Source organism: Ranitomeya imitator, chromosome 3 (assembly GCF_032444005.1).
Source record: "Ranitomeya imitator isolate aRanImi1 chromosome 3, aRanImi1.pri, whole genome shotgun sequence".
In the NCBI taxonomy this organism is placed as follows: Eukaryota; Metazoa; Chordata; class Amphibia; order Anura; family Dendrobatidae; genus Ranitomeya; species Ranitomeya imitator.
This window is the reverse complement of record NC_091284.1, coordinates 502,525,222-502,550,523: the sequence shown is the minus strand read 5'-3', so window position 1 is coordinate 502,550,523 and position 25,302 is coordinate 502,525,222. Positions and strand designations below refer to the sequence as shown.

Here is a 25,302-nt window from a genome sequence, read left to right as displayed (position 1 = left end):
GGAAGCTTCCTCCCCTGCCAGCGATACACTTTCCCTTAGTTATTATGAAAGACTGTCTTGGCTATCAGAAATGAAAACATCCACCTAGGATGCAGCGTATCCAACATGTCGTATGATCTGTGACGATTCCTTATTTTATCACTGTGTGGTTTACTTGGATTATCAGCGCATATCTGGCTGTTACAGCAAGTAATACAGAAAGCCACTCCTCCTATAAGAAAAAAAAAATTGGCCAGCTCCGAGTCATGCCAGCCAATAGAACTAGAAGAATCGTGGGATTTAAAACAGATTTGCCGAGGCAGTGACTGTGTGGCTCCGACAAGAGGAATACTCGTTAAATGAACACTGCTTCTTCTTCTTTTTTTTGCTTATGTGAGCTTGCAGCAAGAATTAGCTTTGTGAGCCCGACGTATCAGATTAAATCACTGGTTACCACACCGACGGTGTAGCAGCTGCATAATAAATGACGGTGAGAATCATGTTAGGCATGCTCACCTAACCTAACTTGAATCATGCGTGAGGGGAGCTATTGGAATTCAAATAGACTTTCTTGTTCCCAGCAGTCGGCAGTAATAGAATGCTTTGTGGAAGATGACAGATGCAGGGAAAAGATGCTGTTTTGCACTATCTTGATTTGTTACAGCAGCCAAGTTATTGGCATGATGGAGTGACGAGCAAAAAGCAGCTGGCATGGAAGGTAGGATTAGCAAAGTCATCTTATCATTATGAATGTAATAAGAACCTGACTGTGACAAAGACTATGCTAAAATGCTCTGCGCCCTCATCTTAGATGATGATGGCAGATAAACTCTGTACACTGTATTTCTTCTGTGTGTTAACCCTTAGCCTTTCGCATTGCTGGTACTGACCATTCCAGGGCTTTTTCCGTTAAAGGGTTAAGTTAAGAAGCGTGTCTTAAAGTCAGTGCAGGAGCAGCTACAGCTTAAATGTCAATAGATTCGCCAAGTGCAGAAAGAGCACAAGATAATGCCAGCTTTTAAGAGGAATTCTTCACTGATGTACATGTTGTAATCTACAAGAACTCACGATTAGGCTGAACTCCTACACAATAACCCCCTGCCTTGTTATTTCCATTTGTCACAATATTAAGCTGCAATCTGGAGTTTCCCTTTTGATCTATTCTTCTTATGTTCAGCCATTATTCAGTATTTTAAGAGCAGTATTACTCAGGAAAATAAAACAGTGGTTTCCTGCAGGGTTATCCAGCAACTCGAACAGCTGTCTCAGCTATTGAACTGTATTCACGTTTAGCCAACTTGATGTCTTCGCAGCTGCTCTATCGTTTACTTGCTTGATTAAGGATCTTAATTTATGCGTGTCCGACTGTATGAAATGGAATAATGAAGACTGTCTGTGGAGCCATTTGTATTCTTTCTACCAGCCGTGATTATTATTGCATTTGTAGAAATTGTAGCATTGGGACTGTGTCACTCATGATCTTGTGTGCAATATGGAGATTCTGTGAGATTTAATTTTTAAAATGTTCAGAGGAGTAGCTGGCAATTTCACGTGTGGTTTCTTTTCTCCATTGCCTGATATGTAACAACAGGTGACCGTTTCTAGGAGAACTTATCAGGAGTTCAGTTTTAATATAACACGCGTAATTAAAATGTCACTACTACTTAAGACCACTGAGCAGCAAATGACACAGTTTGCTACCAACTATATGATTTCCAGCAGGCGTGACGCTCGACAACTTAACACTTATGTGGGTTGGTTTGTATTCTGCTCGGAAATGCTTATTACTGGGCACAATAGTATTCACTGCTTGTTATATCTCTATTATCATGTGTTTGTCAGTGCTAGGAATAAAATACCCGCAATGGAAAATGATGTTCTCTTTGCCAATGTATGATTATTTAGCGTTTTTTCTCAATCTGGCTAGATTGAGCTTTGTTTTGTATGGTTTGGCTCATTTGCACTTCATTTACTATTAATTTACTTCACTTTTTCTTTCTAACACAATTGACTGAGTGACCAAATAGCAATCACGCTTTCAGATGCAGCATATGTATGCGTCTTGGCCAACTTTGAATGAGTGATACAATATTGTGACACTTACAGTATTTTTACCATGCTGATTTATAAATACTTGTTGGTAACCATGTCGGGATTTCAGCATCTGCTCTCTTCTGTTTTTAAAGTGCTGACAAAATGTACTTTCTCAAAAGCTACTTAAATAGTATTGATCTCATTCAAGCAAAGAACATGCTACCCTTCCCTTCTTGTTCGTGTTCTTCTCGTAAAGAAATGGTTAAGTCCATGCTTAATTGACAAAATGAATCTTTGAGCAGCCATCAGTTATCGCTTTCCATGTTTATTGTGCATTGATCTAGTGTTGTTGTTAATAATTTGCTTTTCTGCACTGCTAAACCAATTTCCTCCCCTAATGAAGAACACCTAGTACTTCTTTTAACAGCTTTTCAACCTGACCCAGAAAATGTAACATTTATTAGTTTTAAGTGGCCTGATTCATTTCATTTTACAGGTGCATGAAAACCACTAGAGGTTGCTAGTTGTTATCAATTTTTCACCAGCTAAACAAACAAATTCTAAAAATGAATTCTGAAGCAAAGCTTTACAGACTTTTACTTTTTAATATGATGCATACAGTTCGTTTGTAAAAGCCCTGCTGATAGGCTAAAATGTAGAGGGTTACTGATATAAAATGACTTGACTTCTCATTCATATCTATTGTAGAATGGACAGAAGTGCATAGGGTCAAATGGACAACTGTGGCCTCTTGACTTGTTATGAAATTAATGTATCTTTCATGAGAAAATGATATGATTTAACAGCATAGAGGCATACAGGAGCCGAAATAGGATGTTACGGCAAATACAGCTTGAAAATAACTATGTGAAAGTATTGCAGGCACTTGAGCTAATTTATTTCTCAATTTAATGCAATATGTCCATTCATTAAAGAGAAAATGTAACTTAAAAGAACTTCATATGCATTATTAAAGAAGAATAAAAATAAGTCTATGATCTGGACCACGATTCATTTCCATACGAAAAGCTTTCTGCCAAATCAGTCATAACCCTTTGACATTACTCAAAGCTTTACTTAAGTGGAAATATGACAAAGTTTTGGGAAATCCTGTCCATTCCAATATTATAGTCATATCAAATATAATCATTGCTTGATATGTGATAATCAATGTTTTATAGAGCTTTATAATTTTAAATATCAGTGCTTATAGTTTACAAACGTCAAATTGTCATCTTTTTACTCCAGTCTGTTACATACCATTTTCACTGCACTTCCCTTTTACAATGGAAAGTTTCTAAGATTATGAAGACTATTAAATTTGTCTTGGCTTTGGCATGGATAGAGCTGAATTAAAATCATATAGGTATGTCAAAGTTGGAAACGAGAATGGCAATCTGGTAATGGTAATGATATGTTGGTACTTTTCTGCCTCACCTCTTTACTCTTCCTAGTCTGGAAACTTCAAAATGAAAGTTAGCAAAGTGTAAAAAAGTGTATTTTTTTTAAACTTTTTTTTTGCAATTTACTTACCAAGTAATCTAATAAAAACTCTGAATGGATGTTTTCAATACCACTTTGTATTAAACTAAACTTTGTGATGTGAACCCGTGACTAGGCCTGCAACTCTGTTATGGGAAGTGATTAGTCAAAAGCTGAAAAAGGTAAAAATAACACATGTGCATATAGAAACTAGACCAGATACCTAGTTTTATGTTTTACAGTCTATTCCAAAAAAGGTAATGAACAGCTAGTTTAGCTAACATGAGTATCTCCTCCAGTTTAGATTTACAATAGTTTTGGAATAAAATTGTAAAGTCTAAGGAAATCATGAGTCAAAAAAGGCTACTGCAGTCAAACTTGGCTCAAAACGCACCATCTAGCAGATCCTAGAGGAAACCCAGTCTTCAACCTTTAACACCTATACAGGAATCATGACTTACAATTGAGTCCTTCAAGTTGTGTCCATGAGTAGCTGCTGGCTGGAGGAAGAAGTCTGAGGCAAACTTTGACAAATAAAATCATTTCAGTATCAAAAGGGACAAAAACAGGTACATAAACAGTAGACAATATTGAAGTTAGAGGGAAATTTGGAGTCATATACCAAAAGGTCAGTCAAATGTGGATACAAGCATGCCAGGTTCAGGACCAGGAATGTTTACAGAACATGGTAAGGATCAGAATAAGGGACAGAAAAAGCAAATGGCACAAGAGATGTTGGGAAACCAAATAATAATGGGCAAATCCCTGAACTATTCTGGGATTTTAAGTAGGATGTGGTACTGTCCCATTGGCCACAGTGGAGAACTGATTATGCTGTTGGACAGCTCACACAATCATTCTACCTGATTGGACATCACCACAGATCCTACTCATGCCAGTATACCTGTATACTTGGCTAAACAGAACCTGTGACAGCCAGTGATATTGGCCATAATTTTTCTTCCTTTGCCATTGCCTCTCACAGAATGAGTATTGAAGTATCTGGTAACAAATGCAGTTACTACTGGAGCTGGTTCAGACAGAGATTTAACATTAGATATGAGCTAATCATTTTGTATCACCCCAGTCTACTGTAGAGGTCTGTTCTCTTTAACAAATTTCCTGATCTTGCGGGTTCCTGGGCTTGTCCTATGATTTGTTGTGCTAGTGCTTAATGATCTGTACCCTGCATGGTGCACAGATGATGTCACACCAGACTGGCAAATCAAGCATTGCACTGAGGAACCTATAATGTTAGGAAATTTGTACAGCTCCTGTTCATGGACAGATAGCAGTTCATGGACAGATAGCATGGACTTAGCTGCAGTATCTGACCATGTGACCCTCGATCTCCACTGAGAGATCTTACTCAGGGCATGCTCAGAACGAGAAAAGCAGGACTTAGTCCCAGAAGCGTCTGCTCGACGCTGCCCAGCACTGACTTCAATGGCAGAAGCAGGAAAAGCAGCAGTAACTCTTTGTACTGAGTGGGACTGTGCAAGACGCTGGGACTGACGTCTCCACTGAGCAGGCTCCACTGTGGCAGGAGAAGAATGGGAGACTGTGGCGGAGATGGCCCGAGATTCCCCCTGTGCAGAGGCGGGAACTCGACCCCTAACACCTGTTAGGGAATGTTGATAAGAATGCTTCTCATGAGGGGTAAATTGTTTACAAAAAGAAAACGAAGACAGCGCTTTATCGGTCAACCTCTATGTTTCTCAGCAACGGCCACTAAAAGGTGTACAGAGTTGTGGTGTTCTGTAAAGTACTGTTTACATCCCTCCACCTCTAGAGGGGATGACAGGTGATCGGTGAGGGTACTGTGTGTTAAACGTATATAAAATACAAAAGTATTGGGAAACTCCTTGAACATATTGCTTCTGTCTGCCTTCACATGTTTTTATGTAGCATATAGAGTAAAGATCATTAATGATGGCTCTGTTTACTGCACTGCTTGATAAGAGTTTCCAGTGAAGCCTGGATTATTGCTTAAAAGACTTACTATACTGTATGTTAAAATACCAATGCATTAAGAGACTATGCCAGTCTTCTTTTAAGTACACATTTACCATAATATTTGAAAGATACATAGAAATTGTAGGCATTTGACATGCCACTTCCAAATTTGTATTAAAATAAATAAATAAATATTAAAATTAGCAGCCTGCTAATACTTATTAAGAAGCTTTGCTGTTTTTTCACTATTCATGAAGACATGCCAGGTGGTTTATCTGATATCTCTTCTTTTCCATCAACACTAGTCAACTCCGTACCTTACATGGCATAATGACACATAATGTTTTCAAATTCTCCTAACTGTGCAGATATTGCAAAAACATTTCAATTCTCAATGAATTTATTCTCCATGAGTTCAATCTCCCTTTTTTGGAGAAACCATAGAGCACAAAAGCTGTAAGATGTATAAAAAAAATACTCAACTCATCGTGCTAGGCCAGGACTTTCGATTGTAACTAAACCCAGAATGTCTGTGAACAAGCGCAGGAATGTCCTAAGCCTATTTGCAACTGGAATTACTGGCCTAGAGTGCATGTCGTTAGGTTGCAGCACATTTTGTGATGTCACGATGGTGGCACGCTCTTATTATATGCATGCACAGAGATACACTGTGCTTTGTTGCTACCAGCAGTCATGGCCTAGCGTGAATAGACCCTGGATTTCAACTGTGGCAGTAGAAGTAGAGAAGAGTACAGGGAAGCGCAAACAGTGGTGGAAGCCGAAGAGGTGAGCGGTGGAATTAGTAATAGTTTTTTATTTTTCGACCATTTGCCTGCTCTTTTTTAATCATTTGCTGCCATTTATTTTGCTGAATGTGCGCAGTCCAAATTACTAAAAATTTGTATTCTGAAAATTATCCATTTTTGTAACATTCAAGTAGAATTCAATTCTGCTTGCACAAATTTGCTCACATTGAATGGCAATGATACACATGTATTTCTTTAACCTCAAATGAAACTCACTGCACAAGTTCTACTTAAGCATGTAGAAGATACTATAATTGAGGTTGTAGACACCTATACTTTGACACATGTCCTTTTATCTGCCTTAATATGGACAGAGTGGCACGCTGAGGTGTTGGGAAAAATAAGCAACCTACATATTTTTTTTTAAATAGCAAAAAACTGCGGAATTTCTACCAATATTTTATAAGCAAGTGCCTATTTAATTGTTAGTTCACATATAGAAACAGTAGTAGAGGATGCTAGTAGTTTAATGCATTGATATATTAAAACTATAATACATAAGTAAAACACCAAATAAGTAAACTTCTCCATATATAAGCCATAGATCTTTGATATAATTTGCTTTTTACTGTGCAAAAACTTTCAAATTAATATCTATGTTGTGCCATATTGCTGGAAAAGTCTGACAACTGTCCACAGACATCAAGCCAATTTGAGCTACCAACTGTTTATTTTTCTGGATTGTATTTAGAATCTCAATGCAAATGTTTCCTGCAATGTTCAATGAGTTATACCAATCTTCATGTTAATTGCAAAACTACATGAATAATCATGTGCAACAATTATGTCTCTGTCCCTTTATAATGCAATGCAAAACAAAATCTATGTAAAACTAATCAAAGTTGCATAGATTAGTTAATTTGAATATGAAGGCACCAATGAAATAAGATAATTAACACCTGCACTTAAGCACTTACAAAAAGAGGGCTTCAGGATTTACTAGGCTGAAGAAATGTAATGCTTATAGAGCATATACTGTACATGTAGAATACTTACATGCATGATTTGAGACAAGCCTTCCAACTACAGGGAAGGACTGGACGATAAGTGGCAAATACAGTCTGGTGGTAGAGCATCATGACATCTAGCAAAGTACGAAGGGCATTTATTAAAGATTTCCCCTGACCCACTTCTATTTATCACAGGACGCTGAAACTGCACATGTCTAATGATATATGTCTCTGTAGGTTACATGCCAATTTGCAACTCAGAACTTATTGATTTTAAGGGTGCTGAAGTGGTGTGAGGTTTAATAATGAACCCAGTGGATAACAGAGCAGGCATCAAGTTCCTTCCTGGAACACACCATCCAGCAAGTAGAGGTTGCCATTTTTGAAAATCGCAACCATTTGGCACCTAGCCCAAAATGTCAAGATTAGTGTGGGGTCCCTGTTAAAAACCATCCAAGATCATCTTCTCATGCATAAGTTATCCACTCGCTGGGTTCCCTGACAGTTCACACTTTTCCATAAGCAGGAATGAGTTGAATGCTCTAAGGCTCTAACGATGATGTGCCATGGAAACCAAGAGGACATTTTCAACAGATTGATCACACAGGATGAAAGCTGGGTCCATCACTATGATCCTGAGACTAAAGTCCAGTTTATGCAATGGAAGCATCATGACTCACTGCCTCCAAAGTAGCCACGTGCCCAACTCTTGGCAGGCAAGGTCATACTCACAGTATTTTGAGACCAGCATGGAGTAGTATTGATGGATCTCCTAGCAAAGGTTACCATGATCACTGGGGCATACTATGCTTCACTGCCACGGAAATTGCAAGAGGTCATCAAAACCATGAGACGTGGCATGCTCACCAAAGGTGTCCGCCTTCTGCAAGACAATGCTCCAGTTCACAAATTACATGTTGCTCAAATGGAAGCATCCTCCTGTGGCTTTGAAATTCCACCGCTTCCCCTTATTCACCTGACTTCGCACCATTGGACTTCCAACTCTTTCCAATGAAGTTATTTTTGAATGGCAAGCATTTTCCAGATGATGAGACTCTGATTTCCAAAGTCACAGCTTGGCTTTTGGAGCAACCTGTTGACTTCTACAAGCGAGGTGTTTACAGTTGCTTAAAGAGATGAGAGCAGTGTGTGTCCCTAGGTGGCACCTATGTAGAGAAGGACTAATAACTGCCAAGTTTCATTGCCCTCAATACATAGGAAGTGGGTCAGGGGAGATCTTTAATGAATGCCCCTCATAGTAGCATGATGAAAAATGAGATTGACTAAAAAGGCAGAGAGGAGTAAGTGTTAAGTTAGCGTGTTAGATCAAGTACAACATATATTTTTAAATTGCGGTTATATTGCTGTTCCTTTCATGGGTAAACATCTTCTGTTGTTCTTTTAATTCCTTCTTAGAATGTCCATCTAAGACTGTAGTTACATGAGCTAGAGGATGCGAGAGACAATTATGTTAACGACTCCGCTCAGCCTATGATCAGAGTTTGAGCTGAATGAAATCTTAGTGTGATCTGATTCTCTCACATGCGAGAATGGGAGGACAGTTTCAGAGAAGACAGAGGACTTCATTACTCCATCTTTACTATTGTCTGAGTCCATGGATGTTGGACTACACTGGAATGCAGTACAATGTTTCACCAGCACCCATAGACTTGTGTGGGTGTGCGTGATCCGAATATTGGAGCAACTTGCAGCATGATGCAATTTTTTTCTCATGCCAAATCCGTGATTTTAAAGGCATTTAAAAACATCAAGGAACATTTTATCTGCCCCCAAAACCTCCTTAAACCACTTCAAAAACATTTGGAAAACAGTTCCTATTCATTTCTATGGAAATGTGAACACAAAAGCACATACACATATAGACAAACAGTGCATACAGTACATACATATACAGTGGGGCAAGAAAGTATTTAGTCAGTCAGCAATAGTGCAAGTTCCACCACTTAAAAAGATGAGAGGCGTCTGTAATTTACATCATAGGTAGACCTCAACTATGGGAGACAAACTGAGAAAAAAAAATCCAGAAAATCACATTGTCTGTTTTTTTTAACATTTTATTTGCATATTATGGTGGAAAATAAGTATTTGGTCAGAAACAAAATTTCATCTCAATACTTTGTAATATATCCTTTGTTGGCAATGACAGAGGTCAAACGTTTTCTGTAAGTCTTCACAAGGTTGCCTGTTATGGCTGGCAATCAGGCAACACAGCGTGCAGTAATCAGCGCACATACAGAGATCTGGCAATAACCAAAAACAATAGGACGAGCTCTGAGACGTGGAATCTCTGTAGACTGCAGTACCTGATCTATCCTCACACAACTATAAGCAGCAGTGGATTGCGCCTAACAACTACCTATGCAACTCGGCACTGCCTGAGGAGCTGACTAGCCTGAAGATAGAAATACAAGCCTGACTTACCTCAGAGAAATACCCCAAAGGAATAGGCAGCCCCCCACATATAATGACTGTTAGCAAGATGAAAAGACAAACGTAGGAATGAAATAGATTCAGCAAAGTGAGGCCCGATATTCTAGACAGAGCGAGGATAGCAAAGAGAACTATGCAGTCTACAAAAAACCCTAAAACGAAAACCACGCAAAGGGGCAAAAAGACCCACCGTGCCGAACTAACAGCACGGCGGTGCACCCCTCTGCTTCTCAGAACTTCCAGCAAAAGACAATAGCAAGCTGGACAGAAAAAAACAGAAAACAAACTAGAAGCACTTATCTAGCAGAGCAGCAGGCCCAAGGAAAGATGCAGTAGCTCAGATCCAACACTGGAACATTGACAAGGAGCAAGGAAGACAGACTCAGGTGGAGCTAAATAGCAAGGCAGCCAACGAGCTCACCAAAACACCTGAGGGAGGAAGCCCAGAGACTGCAATACCACTTGTGACCACAGAAGTGAACTCAGCCACAGAATTCACAACAGTTGCCACACACTGTTGTTGGTATGTTGGCCCATTCCTCCATGCAGATCTCCTCTAGAGCAGTGATGTTTTTGGCTTTTCGCTTGGCAACATGGACTTTCAACTCCCTCCAAAGGTTTTCTATAGGGTTGAGATCTGGAGACTGGCTAGGCCACTCCAGGACCTTGAAATGCTTCTTACGAAGCCACTCCTTCGTTGCCCTGGCGGTGTGCTTTGGATCATTGTCATGTTGAAAGACCCAGCCACGTTTCATCTTCAATGCCCTTGCTGATGGAAGGACGTTTGCACTCAAAATCTCACGATACATGGCCCCATTCATTCTTTCATGTACCCGGATCAGTCGTCCTGGCCTCTTTGCAGAGAAACAGCCCCAAAGCATGATGTTTCCACCACCATGCTTTACAGTAGGTATAGTGTTTGATGGATGCAACTCAGTATTCTTTTTCCTCCAAACACGACAAGTTGTGTTTCTACCAAACAGTTCCAGTTTGGTTTCATCAGACCATAGGACATTCTCCCAAAACTCCTCTGGATCATCCAAATGCTCTCTAGCAAACTTCAGACGGGCCCGGACATGTACTGGCTTAAGCAGTGGGACACGTCTGGCACTGCAGGATCTGAGTCCATGGTGGCGTAGTGTGTTACTTATGGTAGGCCTTGTTACATTGGTCCCAGCTCTCTGCAGTTCATTCACTAGGTCCCCCTGCGTGGTTCTGGGATTTTTGCTCACCGTTCTTGTGATCATTCTGACCACATGGGGTGGGATTTTGCGTGGAGCCCCAGATCGAGGGAGATTATCAGTGGTCTTGTATGTCTTCCATTTTCTAATTATTGCTCCCACTGTTGATTTCTTCACTCCATGCTGGTTTGCTATTGCAGATTCAGTCTTCCCAGCCTGGTACAGGGCTACAATTTTGTTTCTGGTGTCCTTTGACAGCTCTTTGGTCTTCACCATAGTGGAGTTTGGAGTCAGACTGTTTGAGGGTGTGCACAGGTGTCTTTTTATACTGATAGTAAGTTTAAACAGGTGCCATTACTACAGGTGATTGATTGGAGGAAAGAGGAGACTCTTAAAGAAGTTACAGGTCTGTGAGAGCCAGAAATCTTGATTGTTTGTTTCTGACCAAATACTTATTTTCCACCATAATATGCAAATAAAATGATAAAAAAACAGACAATGTGATTTTCTGGATTTTTTTTTCTCAGTTTGTCTCCCATAGTTGAGGTCTACCTATGATGTAAATTACAGACGCCTCTCATCTTTTTAAGTGGTGGAACTTGCACTATTGCTGACTGACTAAATACTTTTTTGCCCCACTGTACATATGCAGTACATGCTCACCAATCACCGCTCTCCAGGGGCTCCGGTGATACAGTGAGAGGAGGTAATCCTCGGCACTTAATCCCTCCGCCGCTGTGAGTGCAGAGTTCATACTGTCACTTGCGGCAGCGCTGTGTGGGAAAATTCTCATGCACTAGTGCCGTAAAGTGAGAGCCCATTGAACCCTCAGTGATAACACTGCAGGAGCCATTGTCTCCTGTCAGTGTGTCACTGGAGGCCTGTAGAGCAGTCACATCTCCTGATGTGTCCACTCCATAGGGGAGATCATTGTGGGACACTCGTTATTGAATGGACAGCTTCGGACCAAGGAGTATTTGTGTTGGTATATTATTTTTTTATTTTTTTGCAGGAGATCGAGGGCATGACATGGATTGGCAGAACAATACAGATGGCAAAACTGTGTTGTGTTTTAGTTAATTAAAATACATTATTCTGGCTTTGTCTTTATTTAACCCTTTAACAATTACAGGATTAGTAATAGATAGGTATCTTATTGACGTCACTCCATTACTAAGCCGGCTTGATGTCACCTTACAATTCAGGTGGCATTAACCCCCAACTATTACCCTATATGCTACTGCTCCAGGGCAGTGGGAAGAGAGAGGTTAAGTGCCTTAATTGGAGCATTTTAGAGATACGCCATTTCTGGGGCGGGTGTGAGCTCATGTTATGGAGCCAATATCTCTGGCCCCTTCCTAGGCCATTAGTATCAGCCCGCAGCTGTCTGCATAGCCTTTTCTGGCTATTAATTAAAGGGGATCCCATGTAATTTTGGGGGGATCCCCCTATTTTAATAGCAGTAAAGGCTAAATATATAGCTGCTGGCTGAAATTCATTAGCCTGGGAAGACGAAGATCCATGGTTATTAACTCCTTCCCAGGCTATAAACATCAGTTCCAGTCGCTGGCGTTCCCTCTCTAGTGCAGAAAATTGCGTGGGAGCCATTTTATTTTTCAATTTTTTTTTTCAATTAAACAGATATTGCGTTTAAGGCAGGGGTTGCACTTGCGAGAAACTCGCACGAGTATTGCACCTCAATACCCGACACTGATGCCGACACTCGGGACTGGAGTGTGCGGCTGCATGTATTTCTATGCAGCTGAATGCTGCGCTCCCGAGTGCCAGCGGCATTGAGGTGCGAGACTCGTGCAGCTTTCTCGCAAATGTGATCCCGGCCTAACGCAGATTTTGTGTGTGTGTGTATTTTTATTTAACTCTTTATGTACCATTTTATTATGTTTATTACTAAACATCAGGCTTGGTATTATCTGTCTATCCACAGATATATCTATAGATATATCTATCCATCTATCTATAGACATATCTATCGATATGTCTATACAAGAAATAGAAAAATAGAGCAGCACATTCAAAATGGAAAGAGTCTGGGTGCAATAGAGCTTTTACAGGCATATACTGTACCAAACCTTGCATGTAGTAGTCCAAAAAAGGAAGCAGCACACCACTGTCTGTGAATAAGGAGCTGTTTTATTTAACCCATGATGGCGGCATTTCGGGTTAAGTGTAGTGAACCTTTTTCAAGCAGTGCTTGAAAAATGAATGAATATGGAAAAAAATATAATGAATATGGACGCGACTCCACTCCCATAGCGTTGGAGCGCATATTCATTACTTTAATGAGCGGTACCAGTGACCGCTGAACACAGGTACAAGCTGCGATGCTGGAGAGACCATCGCATCAGAGAAGCAGGGATGTGCAGACCGTACCAGGAGGGTGAGTATGACGGGCGAGGGTGAACTTCTTATGGGGCCATAATCAACCTTTATGCAGCATTATATGGGGCAAATGTTTCTATGGAACATCTTATGGGGCCATAATCAACCTTTGTGCAGCATTACATGGGGCAAATGTTTCTATGGAGCATCTTAGGGGGCCATAATCAACCTTTATGCAGCATTATATGGGGCAAATGTTTCAATGGAGCATCTTTTGGGGCCATTATCAACTTTTATGCAGCATTGCATGGGGCAAATGTTTCTATGGAGCATCTTATGGGGCCATAATCAACATTTGTGCAGTATTATATGGGGCATATTTTTGTATGGAGCATCTTATGGGGCCCATCATAATCTTTATGGAGCATTATATGGGGTGTATTATGTATGGAACATCTTATGGGTAACCTGATTCAATATGGATATTCAAAAACACTTAACCTACTGATTAGGGTTGAGCGAAATGGGTCGGCCACTTTCAGAAGTCGCCGACTTTTGGCAAAGTCGGGTTTCATGAAACCCGACCCCTGTGTGGGGTCGGCCATGAAGTCGGCGATCTTCTGAATCTGGAATCGGAATTCCGATACCGATTCCCGATATGTTTAAGATATCGGGAATTGGTATCGGAATTCAGATTTAAGTGTAAAATAAAAAATAAAAATAAAAAATATCGCTATACTTACCCTCTGACGCGCCCTGGTACTAACCGGGAACCTTCCTTCCTTCGAATCAGCGCTTTCAGGACCTTGCGGTGACGTCGCGGTGATGTCGCGGCTTGTGATTGGCCGCGCGACCGCCCATGTGACCGCCGCGCGACCAATCAGAAGCCGTGATGTCACCGCGATGTCACCGAAGGTCCTGGAAGCGCTGATCCTTAGGAAGGAAGGCTGCCGGAAAGAAGCAGGGCGCGTCCGAGGGTGAGTATATACCTAATAGGAATATACTCACCCTCGGACGCGCCCTGCTTCTTTCCGGCAGCCTTCCTTCCTAAGAATCGGCAATAGGAATAGGAAATACCTAATAGGAATATACTCACCCTCGGACGCGCCCTGCTTCATTCCGGCAGCCTTCCTTCCTAAGAATCAGCGCTTCCAGGACCTTCGGTGACGTCGCGGTGACGTCACGGCTTCTGATTGGTCGCGCGGTGGTCACATGGGCGGTCGCGCGGCCAATCACAAGCCGCGACGTCACCGCGACGTCACCGCAAGGTCCTGAAAGTGCTGATTCGAAGGAAGGAAGGTTCCCGGTTAGTACCAGGGCGCGTCAGAGGGTAAGTATAGCGATATTTTTTATTTTTATTCTTTATTTTACACTTAAATATGGATCCCAGGGCCTGAAGGAGAGTTTCCGCTCCTTCAGACCCTGGGAACCATTGGAAACCCAATGCACTGCATTGGGTTTCGAGTTTCGGCCGACCCCGACTTTTTTATAGGATTTGCTGATTTCCCTCGACCCGACTTTTGAAAAAGTCGGGTTTCGTAAAACCCGACCCGATCCTATAAAAGTAAAGGTCGCTCAACCCTACTACTGATGTCTCAGTTAATTTTACTTTTATTGGTAACTATTTTTATTTTTTAAATTTACCAGTAGCTGCTGCATTTCCCACCCTAGGCTTATACTCGAGTCATTTAAGTTTTACCAGTTTTTTTGTGGCAAAATTAGGGTTCTCGGCTTATACTCAGGTCGGCTTATACTCGAGTATATACGGTAATTCTTCATTTTTAATAGGTTTATATCTGTGTCACAGCAAAGTATTAATACTTTGAAAGATACTTTAAATCAAGCCCATCACTTAATGGGTTTATTTATGAACTGGTTTGAGTGAATCTTTGAGAAGCTAGTTCTCATCGTTACCTAAGAAAATTTACTTTATCCTGTGATATCTAACCAAACATCTAAGATTTGATCAAATGCTCTTTAGCAATAGTCTATCACATGTAGTCTTAATAATGGGCCTTGTTCTGTTTCTATAGTGTATTTTGGTTTCAACTCTTCCCCAGATAAGCATGAAGCAAGTACCTGGCTATCTACTAGGTGGATATTCAGTACTATTTCAATTGTTTAATGGTCCAGTATTCACATGTCCTTTGTTGGCAATTTTAGCTATGCACAGGAGTTAGCATGAGAACACTGACAGCTCAGTGGATAAACATAAAACTGGAAGTTTCAAAGTGCTGTGTGTTCTGAAAATTTTAATTTATAGCCATCATCGTTTTCAACAAGATATGCTACAGTCCCTTTTCTGTTAATAATAGTAATAATAATAATTTTATTTCTATTGCGCCAACATATTCCGCAGCGTTTTACATTTTAGAGGGGACTTGGTACAGACAATAAAGATATTACAAAATAGCAATAATCACAAAAATCAACAGATACCAAGAGGAGTGAGGACCCTGCTCACTAGCTTACAATCTATGAGGAAATAGGGGAGACAAGAGAGGTGGATGGTAACAATTGCTTTCATTGTACGATCCAGCCATCAATGTAATAAATAGGGTGCTCATGTAATGCTTCATGAATCGGTAACCAATCAGCATGTGTAAGAGTACAGACATAGAGGGCTATTAAATGCATAAAGGGTGTGAGACAGATGTTACAAGGGTCCTGGTTTTGAAGAAAATTTTGAATGGATAACAAAGGGATAGTTAAGTAAATATGTTGAGGTGGTAGGCCAGACTGAAGAAATGCATTTTTAGGGCATGCTTAAAACTGTATTGGAGATTAATCAAATTGTCCTGGGTAGTGCATTCCAAAGAATTGGCGCAGCATGTGAGAAGTCTTGGAAACGGAAGTGGGAGATTTGGATTATTGAGGATCTTACTCTTAGGTGCTTTTTCTTTGGTTGTCTTAGGTCATTAGCAGAGCCGAGGGCATGGGAAGGGTGGTAGACTGAGACAATGGAGGATGTAGGATGTAGGATGGTGCTGAACTGTGGAGCGCTTTATGAGTGAAAGTGATAAGTTTATAATAAACTCTGGAATGGATGGGTAGCCAGCACAATGACTGGCACAGAGTAGAAACATCTGTGTAGCAGTAGGTGAGGAATATGATCCTGGCTGCAGCATTCAAGAAAGATTGCAGAGCGGAGAGTTTAGTACAAGGGACACTAATTTGTAGAGAGTTACAATAGTCCAGATGAGAATGAATAAGAGCTACAGTAAGAGTTTTTGCATAGTCAAAACTAAAAACATTTTTAAATATAGAAATATTTTTGAGGTGTTGATGACAAGAGCGAGCCAGTGATCGGATAACGGGGATGAATGAGAGATAAAAATAAAGTATGACCCAAAGACAGCGAGCATGTTGCTGGGGAGTAATGGTAGAACTACATACGGAAATGGCAATGTTGAGCATAGATAGATTAGTGGATGGAGGAAACACAAGGAATTTGGTTTTTGACAATATCAGTTTCAGATAGAGGGAGGACATAATGCTGGAGACAACTGTAAGACAATCACTGATGTTTTGTAATGATGCAATAATAATGATAGTAAAATGTAATAATGCAATGTAATAATGTTAGAGCTTCACTTTCATTAATGAACTTTGAGCTCTATTGAACAGTTGCCATTATACTGGCTGCTCTTCTTTGGACCACTTTTGGTAGGTACTAATGACAACATATCAGAGTAGCACAATGACCAAACTATGACTACTATGTTTCTTGGATCCTTATTCTTGCCCAATTTTGCTACAGAACATCAGCAAAAAAGCTGACTGATTCTTCTTTATTAAAAGCCATCCATTTATAGGTTTCATTCTCAGATGATAATTAAGCTGGTTCTCGTCACTTATCAGTGGTTTTCAGATGGAGGGAGAATTGAGTAAATTTATATTTAAAGGTTTTAAATATTATTGGGAATTTTTATTGTGCTTATTTTACAGTAATGTGGACAAAAAAAAGAACTTCCTTTCCATTTCATATAAATTCCTATTGAACCTTCAGTTAAGTAGTACGACAAACATTAATTGATCAGGCATGATTTCTTGACAATACAGTGTATCCTTACTAACCAGTTATTCTTTAACATGCACAGGTTAGGAAACAGCCTATAATATCTAATTATCCCAATGTCTGGGCTCTAAAAGTAATCAGTGATCCTTGTTGGGATGTATTGAAAAAATGCACACAAAATCAGATTTAAAAAAAAGAAATAATAACCATAAACAACAAGTACAGGAAAACAAGTACCCAAATTGCATAACTACCACGAAATATCCTCCAGTTTTTAAGCCATAACTATTACTATACAATAAAATTAGGAAAAAAAATATTTACAAGGCACTTAGATGCTACTACAGTCATAATCACTCAGATTCAGAGGTTGAAAGTTCAGCAGAAGAAATACATTGGCAGAGAGAAAAGCAAGGTTTTGCAGATAATATGATCTTAGTACATCAGAGATTAATATTACGTGTTCGGAGTCAATGTGACTGAAAGGCCATTTCTAAGAAAACTCTCTTGTTTGTAAGAAAACCCTACTTGTTTATATGAAATATCCACAAGTGTTGCATTACTCATTCATAAAATGAGCAAAATCATTATTATTATTATTATTTATTATAGCGCTATTTATTCCATGGCGCTTTACATGTGAGGAGGGGTATATATAGTTAAAACAGGTACAATAATCTTGAACAATACAAGTCACGACTGGTACAGGAGGAGAGAGGACCCTGCCCGCGAGGCCTCACAATCTACAAGGGATGGGTGAGGAAACAGTAGGTAAGGATAGAGCTGGTCGTGCAGTGGTTTGGTCGATCGGTGGTTACTGCAAGTTGTAAGCTTGAATAAAAATAAACAATTGTGATGAAATCTTCAGGCACAATGAGCCTGAGAGGCCATGGAGTCACACCTGCTCTCCGCAAGGACGGTGGTCAAACTGAGTCGAGGGGGTTTCAAGCAGCACTTAAAGAGAGAAAGGTACTGGGAGGGTCCCCTTCTGCCTTGAAGAAGAGAGGGAAATAAAAATGTGTGAACTGTGCCTATTGCATCTGACGCAGAGCTGTATTGAGTAAATGGAAGAAATATCTAGCACGAAATATCACATTTTAACATTAGATATTATTTAATCTTCTGTTCAACAAAACTCACTGAAGTCAATAGGTCTACTCTCCAGACTACATTTCAAACTAGTTTACGCAAACAATTTAAGTTTAATTGTTTTGTGGAATCTGCTCTTTACTGCTTTTTGACATATTTCAGTGACCCGGTAGTATAGTTTCATCTTTAGTATTATCAGCCTCAGTCATACTAGAAACAGAACAGTTGTTGGATAATTGGGATGAAGAATATATTTTCCAAAAACATTCTCTTATATACCATAACATTAGCAAATATTATAGGGTCCATTGTCAAGAGGGGCCTGGCACTGAATTGATGTTCCTGCCTATCATGACTATATCATCATGGCTAGTTGCAGTCACTACAAAGTAGAGATTCCTGCGTGCAGATTTATAAAGTTCCCATTGATTTTGTTTCCATTTAATTCCATCCTCAGGCAACTTTCTCTACTAGTGACAAATTATAATTTATTAAGTTAGAAAAATAAGCAACACTAAACACAATATGGCCCAGAGACTAGAATAGGTTCCAAAGAGAAGCTGTCTATAAAAGGAGCATGATATATGCTGAAAACTGACTGACTCTCAAATACCAATCTCCAAAAATTGTCACATATGAGGTTGACAATTGAAGGTGAAGGAAATTTAGAAGACATATAAGTGCAACCAATTTTAAGTTTTATTGTTTGGCATTATGGAATCAACTTACTTAAGACTGGCATTATGCATGCCAGTCTTATTGAAGGGAGCACGATATCAAAAGATAGACTAAGCATAAAAAACATGACAAATAGTTGCACATAGGGTGAGTACATCAAAGAGAGAAAAAAAACAGCTAATGGGGTAGGGGTTCTGACATATGGGATTTTGCTAATGTGGGCACAACTCCACTGAAGGCCAAACCAGATGCCAAACATGTTGCCATAGTCCACGTCCCACAGCTGAGCAATGCTGGACCAAGCTAGGAAGGAAAGTCAAAGAGGATATAATGCTTGGACCAGCATTTTGAAGAAGTTGTACCGCAAAAGATGGTATTTATCTTCATGCATTTATTGGATCATGCCATAGTGAAGTGCACACCACTTGATGAATCAGAGGCATCTGTTAAATGGCATGCGATGATGTTAGAAATGCACTCCAGTCAGCAACTTGATCCACCAACTGGAGTACATTTGTTGAGTAAATTACAAAAGAGGCATCCTTTTTCATGACTTTGGAAGGTGGGTGTAGCCACACTCCGTTACCTTTATATCCTGCTCATGTGATGGCCATTTTTTTGTAGCTGGCTGAGACTTGTGTCTAGAAGCCAAATGGCTTAATATTTTCATACAACCTTAAAGTTGCACAAAAATATTGTGATTTATGAATCAAGTCCTGTGTTTTCTTTATATTCATCTGTGTATGGCATGTTGATGTGATTGTATCCTGAAAATAGGCTAACCTTTAATCTTTTTTCTATTGAACTGATTTGCTGTTACAAAAAGCGCCTAGTGTGCACATTTACTTCACAATGTATGAATTATAAACTTCAAATACCCTCCAGAGAGCCGCAAATACATTCAAAATGAGAGTGGACACATTTCATACTCTCATAATAACTTTGCAAATGAATATGTGGTACAAGTGTAGTGCATGCCCAAGCAGCAGAATTACTTTCATAATAATAGATTGCTGCATATGTAGAGAGCCTCTAATGCAGAATTCTGTAAGATATATATTCAAAGCGACCTTGAAAAACACATTAGCATAGCACTAGAAGAACTGTTGATACTTTAGCAGTATTTTAAAATTCTACGCAATGAAGATAATTAATGGATTGTCTTCTTGAATGATACTTGTATTATTGTAAACTCAAGCAGATCTGTTTAGATACAAATAAAATGAAGGTTGGGTAAACTTTAATACAGTGACACTTAACGTCAACGTGATTCCTTAAATCCTGTTAAGATTTCAGTTTTGTGTGACCTTGGAGAAATCAGTTTATCTTGCTATGTGAGGTATGCAGAAAACAGACTGTTGTGTCTGAAATGTAAAGTGTAGCCTGAATCGTCTGAATTGTGCCATCAATCAGGTTCTTAAACGAGTTCTCCCCTCTATTCACAAAGGAGCATAAGTTAATTTTCAAAAATTCTACAATCTATCAAATTCTGTAATTTGCATACTTGTACTTTTTATTTTTGAGGCTCCTTTTTCTGGCTTCATTATGACCAAGTCCTATTGGGAAAATTGGATACAGACCTCTGTTGCAAGAATTCACAGCATAACAAAATTTTTGGGAAAAGGTATGTTCGAGCCAAAATTCCTCAAATGCACCATCCATGCCTGTTGGTATTTTTCTAATTGTTTTCTCTTACCCAAACTGTAAAGTGTTACGTAATATATTATCCTCACGAGCAGCTCATAATTTTTTGTTATTCATTATTTATATATTACCTTCTAAGTCCAGAAGTAGTTTGGCATAAGAATGTTAATGAATAATGCATGACGAAGCCCCAAATCACAAGACTTACATGGATAAATTAGTTCACTGTTTTGCCATAGGTTCAGTTGACCCCCAGAGTCATAAATAAGAAACAGATGACATCAGAATGCAGGCAGAGTTTCTAGTCTAACAAGCAGGAGGTCTGGGCTGGTGGACTTCTTTCATCATGGGTTATGAGCAGAAGGCAGGCAAGGTACCATAGTCAGGAAACTAGTTAAGTCATAAACAATGAAAGCAAGTCAAGAAATATATCTAGAAATATATCTTTGCATGTAACAGGAAGATTAGATCATTATTGGTCAAGCAATGAGCATGAGTGTGAAAGGTCCATTGGGAATCTTGGTTTGGCTGTACATTATTTGGGAAGAAAATCTTTGGCGCATGCTGGTCCTTTAAAGTGATGTTCATCGGCACACATACTTGCTAAAAACAGCGTCAGGAAAATATTTATGTTGAAAAAAATTGAAAAGCCCTTGCATTCTAAGCAAAGGAGCTCTGTGTTACAGAATATAGAGCATATTGTGACATGGCTGCAGTACCCCGGTACACCAGTATTCACACATGATGTCATGTAATTGAGGGATGCTGTGTAACAGTATGTCCGATTAGCCGCAAAGTAAATATAATTGCATGAGGCACAGTATCGGTTGCAGCTAATTAAAACATAAACTAATTTTATTGCCATATTTATTCATTAAATAGGCACTTAACAAAAAAAAATATTTTAGATTTTCAGCAACAATGTTAGACTGTTTATCTCTGATACATTTATCCCCTCTACCCATCACCCCAGAAAAAATAAATTATCCTACATTTCTTCCATTAGTATGCCACAAAAAAGAAATAAATAAAATTCTGGAACTTGAAAAACACATATAAATTGCTGCGGTGTCTGCTCTAGCAGCTTCAGCAGATATGCATAGTCAGAAAACACAAACACATTATAGAAAATACATTGTAAAGCCATGGATCTACATTTTGCGTATTAACTAAAAGTGACAGATGATGACATTCCAATTGCTGTACCTGTTCATGCAGCCTGGTTCACATTATTGCTGTAGCAGGTTTTATACAGTCTACGAGTTGTAAAGTGCTCAAGAGGCCTGATCCTTTCCCTGTTGAAGGATCAGGGCTTTAGATGTGAAATTCACTTACTCCTGTGAATACAAAATTCTAAAGTAATGTTACATTTTGATAACTGAGAGAGCATTTGCCCAAAAATCGAATAGAGTGAATGCTAAACTTCTGCACACCTAATGTCAACCTTTGATGAATGGTGTTATTGAAATTATGATATCGGTAGGCTAATTTAGGTTTTAACAATATTTGCAAGCAAATATTCGCATACAGCATATCTCAATCTTTTTACCATTGCTTAGTGTTAACCTTAGCCTTGCAAAATGTAGTCTTCAATTATGCTTGCAGTCCATAATACAAATGGATATAACTTGTCTTGTCAAGTACAGGAATACATGAGCAAAATATATGCCTATATAGGAAGAAACCTGAACAGGTCTGCTAAAGATGAATTCTTTCCAACAGCAGGGATAAGATACCTGTCTCATTTAAAAAAAAATTATATTTGCACACTTGGCAGTTTCCTTAATGAAAACTATGGACTTTTATCTAGATTTATCTTTTCTAGATGAAATTGATTTTCAGTTGTGTTATGGCAGATTGTCAGACGCTCTTTAATTTGCATCACATCTTGAGCCTTTACTGATACAACATTGTACGTTGTAACAGTTTCTTACACATTTCATCATTTTCTCTTAGCTGTTTGCTTGAGTTTTAATGAGACATTTTTAAAATTATTTTATAGTTGTTTTTATTGCTTCCTAATAAAATTGAATACTTCCTCTTCCTTGTACTTGGGTGACGAAGAAAAATTATACTTAATTTAATAGAATCTCTAGAAATATAGAAATACTATGTTTCATTCAATCTATCTGCTCAATTTAATGATTTATTCCACAAACACGTTTAGAAAAAGGACTATTGAGCGTCTATGAATATGTCACTTGGTTTAATGTTTCTGGAGCGCCCCCAAGGGCTAGGGGTACTCGGATCCAGGGCCTTCAGTTCTCAAGGGGGATGTCACAGTGGTGACCCGGTCCGTGGCCCTCGGGACATCCGTGTAAAAAGGGAAAGGTCTTTAAAGGGGAAATGTTCGTGACGTCACCTGTGGTATTCGGTCAGGGTGACCGACGCTGCTTAGGGATCCGCTGGGGTGATGGTATGGCAGCTAGATGGCATACCTTCCCACAGGTGAAGTGTATCCCCAGGGCTTCCCAGAGTGTAGATGGTGGATGGTGTGAGGCGCAGTGAAAAACGAGGACACAAAGTTGCAGTCTCTTTACCTTTTACTGAAGGCTTCAGCATCCACAGTCCAGAGCACCAGATCACAGGGCAGGCAGAGTCCGGCCGGTTTGGAGGCAAATCCAGAGTCCCCTTATCCAGGTGAAAAATCAGTAGCCTTCCTCTAGCGCCTGGGTGATGTAGTACCTTATTGCTGAGCCTATCATAAGGTCCTCACAACTATTGTAGATGTTCTAGATTTTGTGTCCCCCAGATGGATAGGACAAACCCGTATGACCGGTGGCGTGAGGCTTTATACAGGGACTCTATCATGCCCCAGCCTCTCGTGGGTACCACCTTGCCTCCTGGGTATAGGGCGGGCAGGTAAGGTGGAATTAGCTGTCCTGCCGGTCTCTGGAGCAAGGCATGAAGAACAGTTGCTCCCTCGGGGTTCCGGCTACCAGGATCCTGCATCTCAGAAGGAGGCAGCCTGTGTAGGGCAGAACTCTTTCTGGTTTCCTCTCCTTTTGCTATGACTTCTTCTCACTCTTTACAATACAGTTCTCCTTCAGTGTCTCTTTCTGGAAGCTGCCGCACATGGGGCAGGCACAGCTCTGTGTCCTTCTTTCTAGGCCTCTGACAGGATCCCAGCCCTGTCAGGGACCAACTACCTGAGCAGAGCTCAGCTAGCAGCTGCCTCTGAGCCAAAGACCAGCTAGTATCTGCCTAACTTCCTATCCAGGCCATCAGTTTTACCTATTTGTTAAGAGTGCCCTAATAAATAGGAGCATAGCTCCCCCTGGTGGACTGGAATATGAAATGTGTTGTGTGTTGGTGTTACCGGAGAGATCTCCTTTATTGCTTCCAAGCGTAACACCACTCTACCTAGAGGAGAATGATATTACAGCAATGACCAGCGTTGCACTACAGCCACCCCCCCCCCCTCCCTTGTTAAATCCAGTACTCCGGGACTGGGAAAAGAAAACAACAATATATTAGCAAAAAGACATGTAATTTTTATAATGCTATAAAACAAATTGATATAACAGTGCTTCCCTTTATGGGAGGTGAAGACTCTTGAACGTTACAAACAAAAACTTATTTACAGTGCTGGCCTACTTTTAGAAATAGAACATCTTAGCAACAATATATTAACTAACTATGACACACTGTTACCCCTGTGGGTATACTATCTATTAATTGCAAAGGCAAATATTCTATCTTCATTCAAGTGCAAAACAATTATTCTTTTCTAAGTGCAAAGATTATTAACCAACCCCCACGGGCTCACTTTATTCTATTGCAGATAAGTCTATCAACCCCCACGGGCTCATTGCATTTTCTTTCAATTTATTCACAAGTACATCAAACGTCAATTTCAAATTGATTCTCGGTTCTTTCTTTCTACCAGGAGCTACAGACTCTCATATCTGCTCAGCTGTTCTCCTATCATACCAACTCCGCCTAGCTGATGTTCAGCAACAAGCTCCCTTTTAGTATCTCTTATTTTATTCAAAGGTGCATTATCAAACATTTTCCTATTATCTAGACTTCTAGCTACATACTATCAACTATGTAAACTTAATTCTATCGCATTATCTCTATTCGGGCAAAGTGCAACAATTCAACATTCCCTTTAAGGTCAAACTCAAGTATTTTCTGAGGTAGTGCAAAGTATCAATCACATCATTAATCAAGTCAGTTTAGCAACATAAATGACATGATGCAAGGGACCTGTGACGAACCCCCAACGTTGGCTAGTATCTGCCTAACTTCCTATCCAGGCCACCAGTTTTACCTAATTGTCAAGAGTGCCCTAATAAATAGGAGCATAGCTCCCCCTGGTGGACTGGAGTATGAAATGTGTTGTGTGTTGGTGTTACCTGACAAAAAGATCTCCTTTATTGCATCCAAACATTACACCACTCCCCCCTAGAGGAGAATGATATTACTGCAACGACCAGGACCCTGGGGCGCTGCATTTCTGTCCTCATATTGCCAGCCATCTGTAGGCCCCAAAACAAGAAATCAATATTATGTATATGAGAAAACAAGACAATGTCTGGTGTTTAGCGATGTGTGAGCAGTAAACTGCTCGGATGCTCAGTACTCAAATCGAGCACTTCGGACTGCTCTGGTGCTCGATTCTAGTAGCAAGCATAATGTAAGTCAATGAAGCAGACAACCATTTTTGGGGGGCATATATGTACTTTACG

At 39.8% G+C, this 25,302-nt stretch overlaps 1 protein-coding gene across 1 annotated transcript in view; it reads left to right on the top strand.

Annotated features, from left to right (window-relative positions):
* Positions 1 to 272: 272 nt before the first annotated feature.
* Positions 273 to 25,302, top strand: part of DMD (dystrophin) — a 4,179,683-nt gene continuing 4,154,653 nt past the window's right edge. Inside the window, exon 1 of the mRNA XM_069757653.1 lies at positions 273 to 697. Coding sequence (XP_069613754.1) covers positions 691 to 697 — 7 coding nt within the window. The 5' untranslated portion in view covers positions 273 to 690. The remainder of the gene's footprint in view (positions 698 to 25,302) is intronic.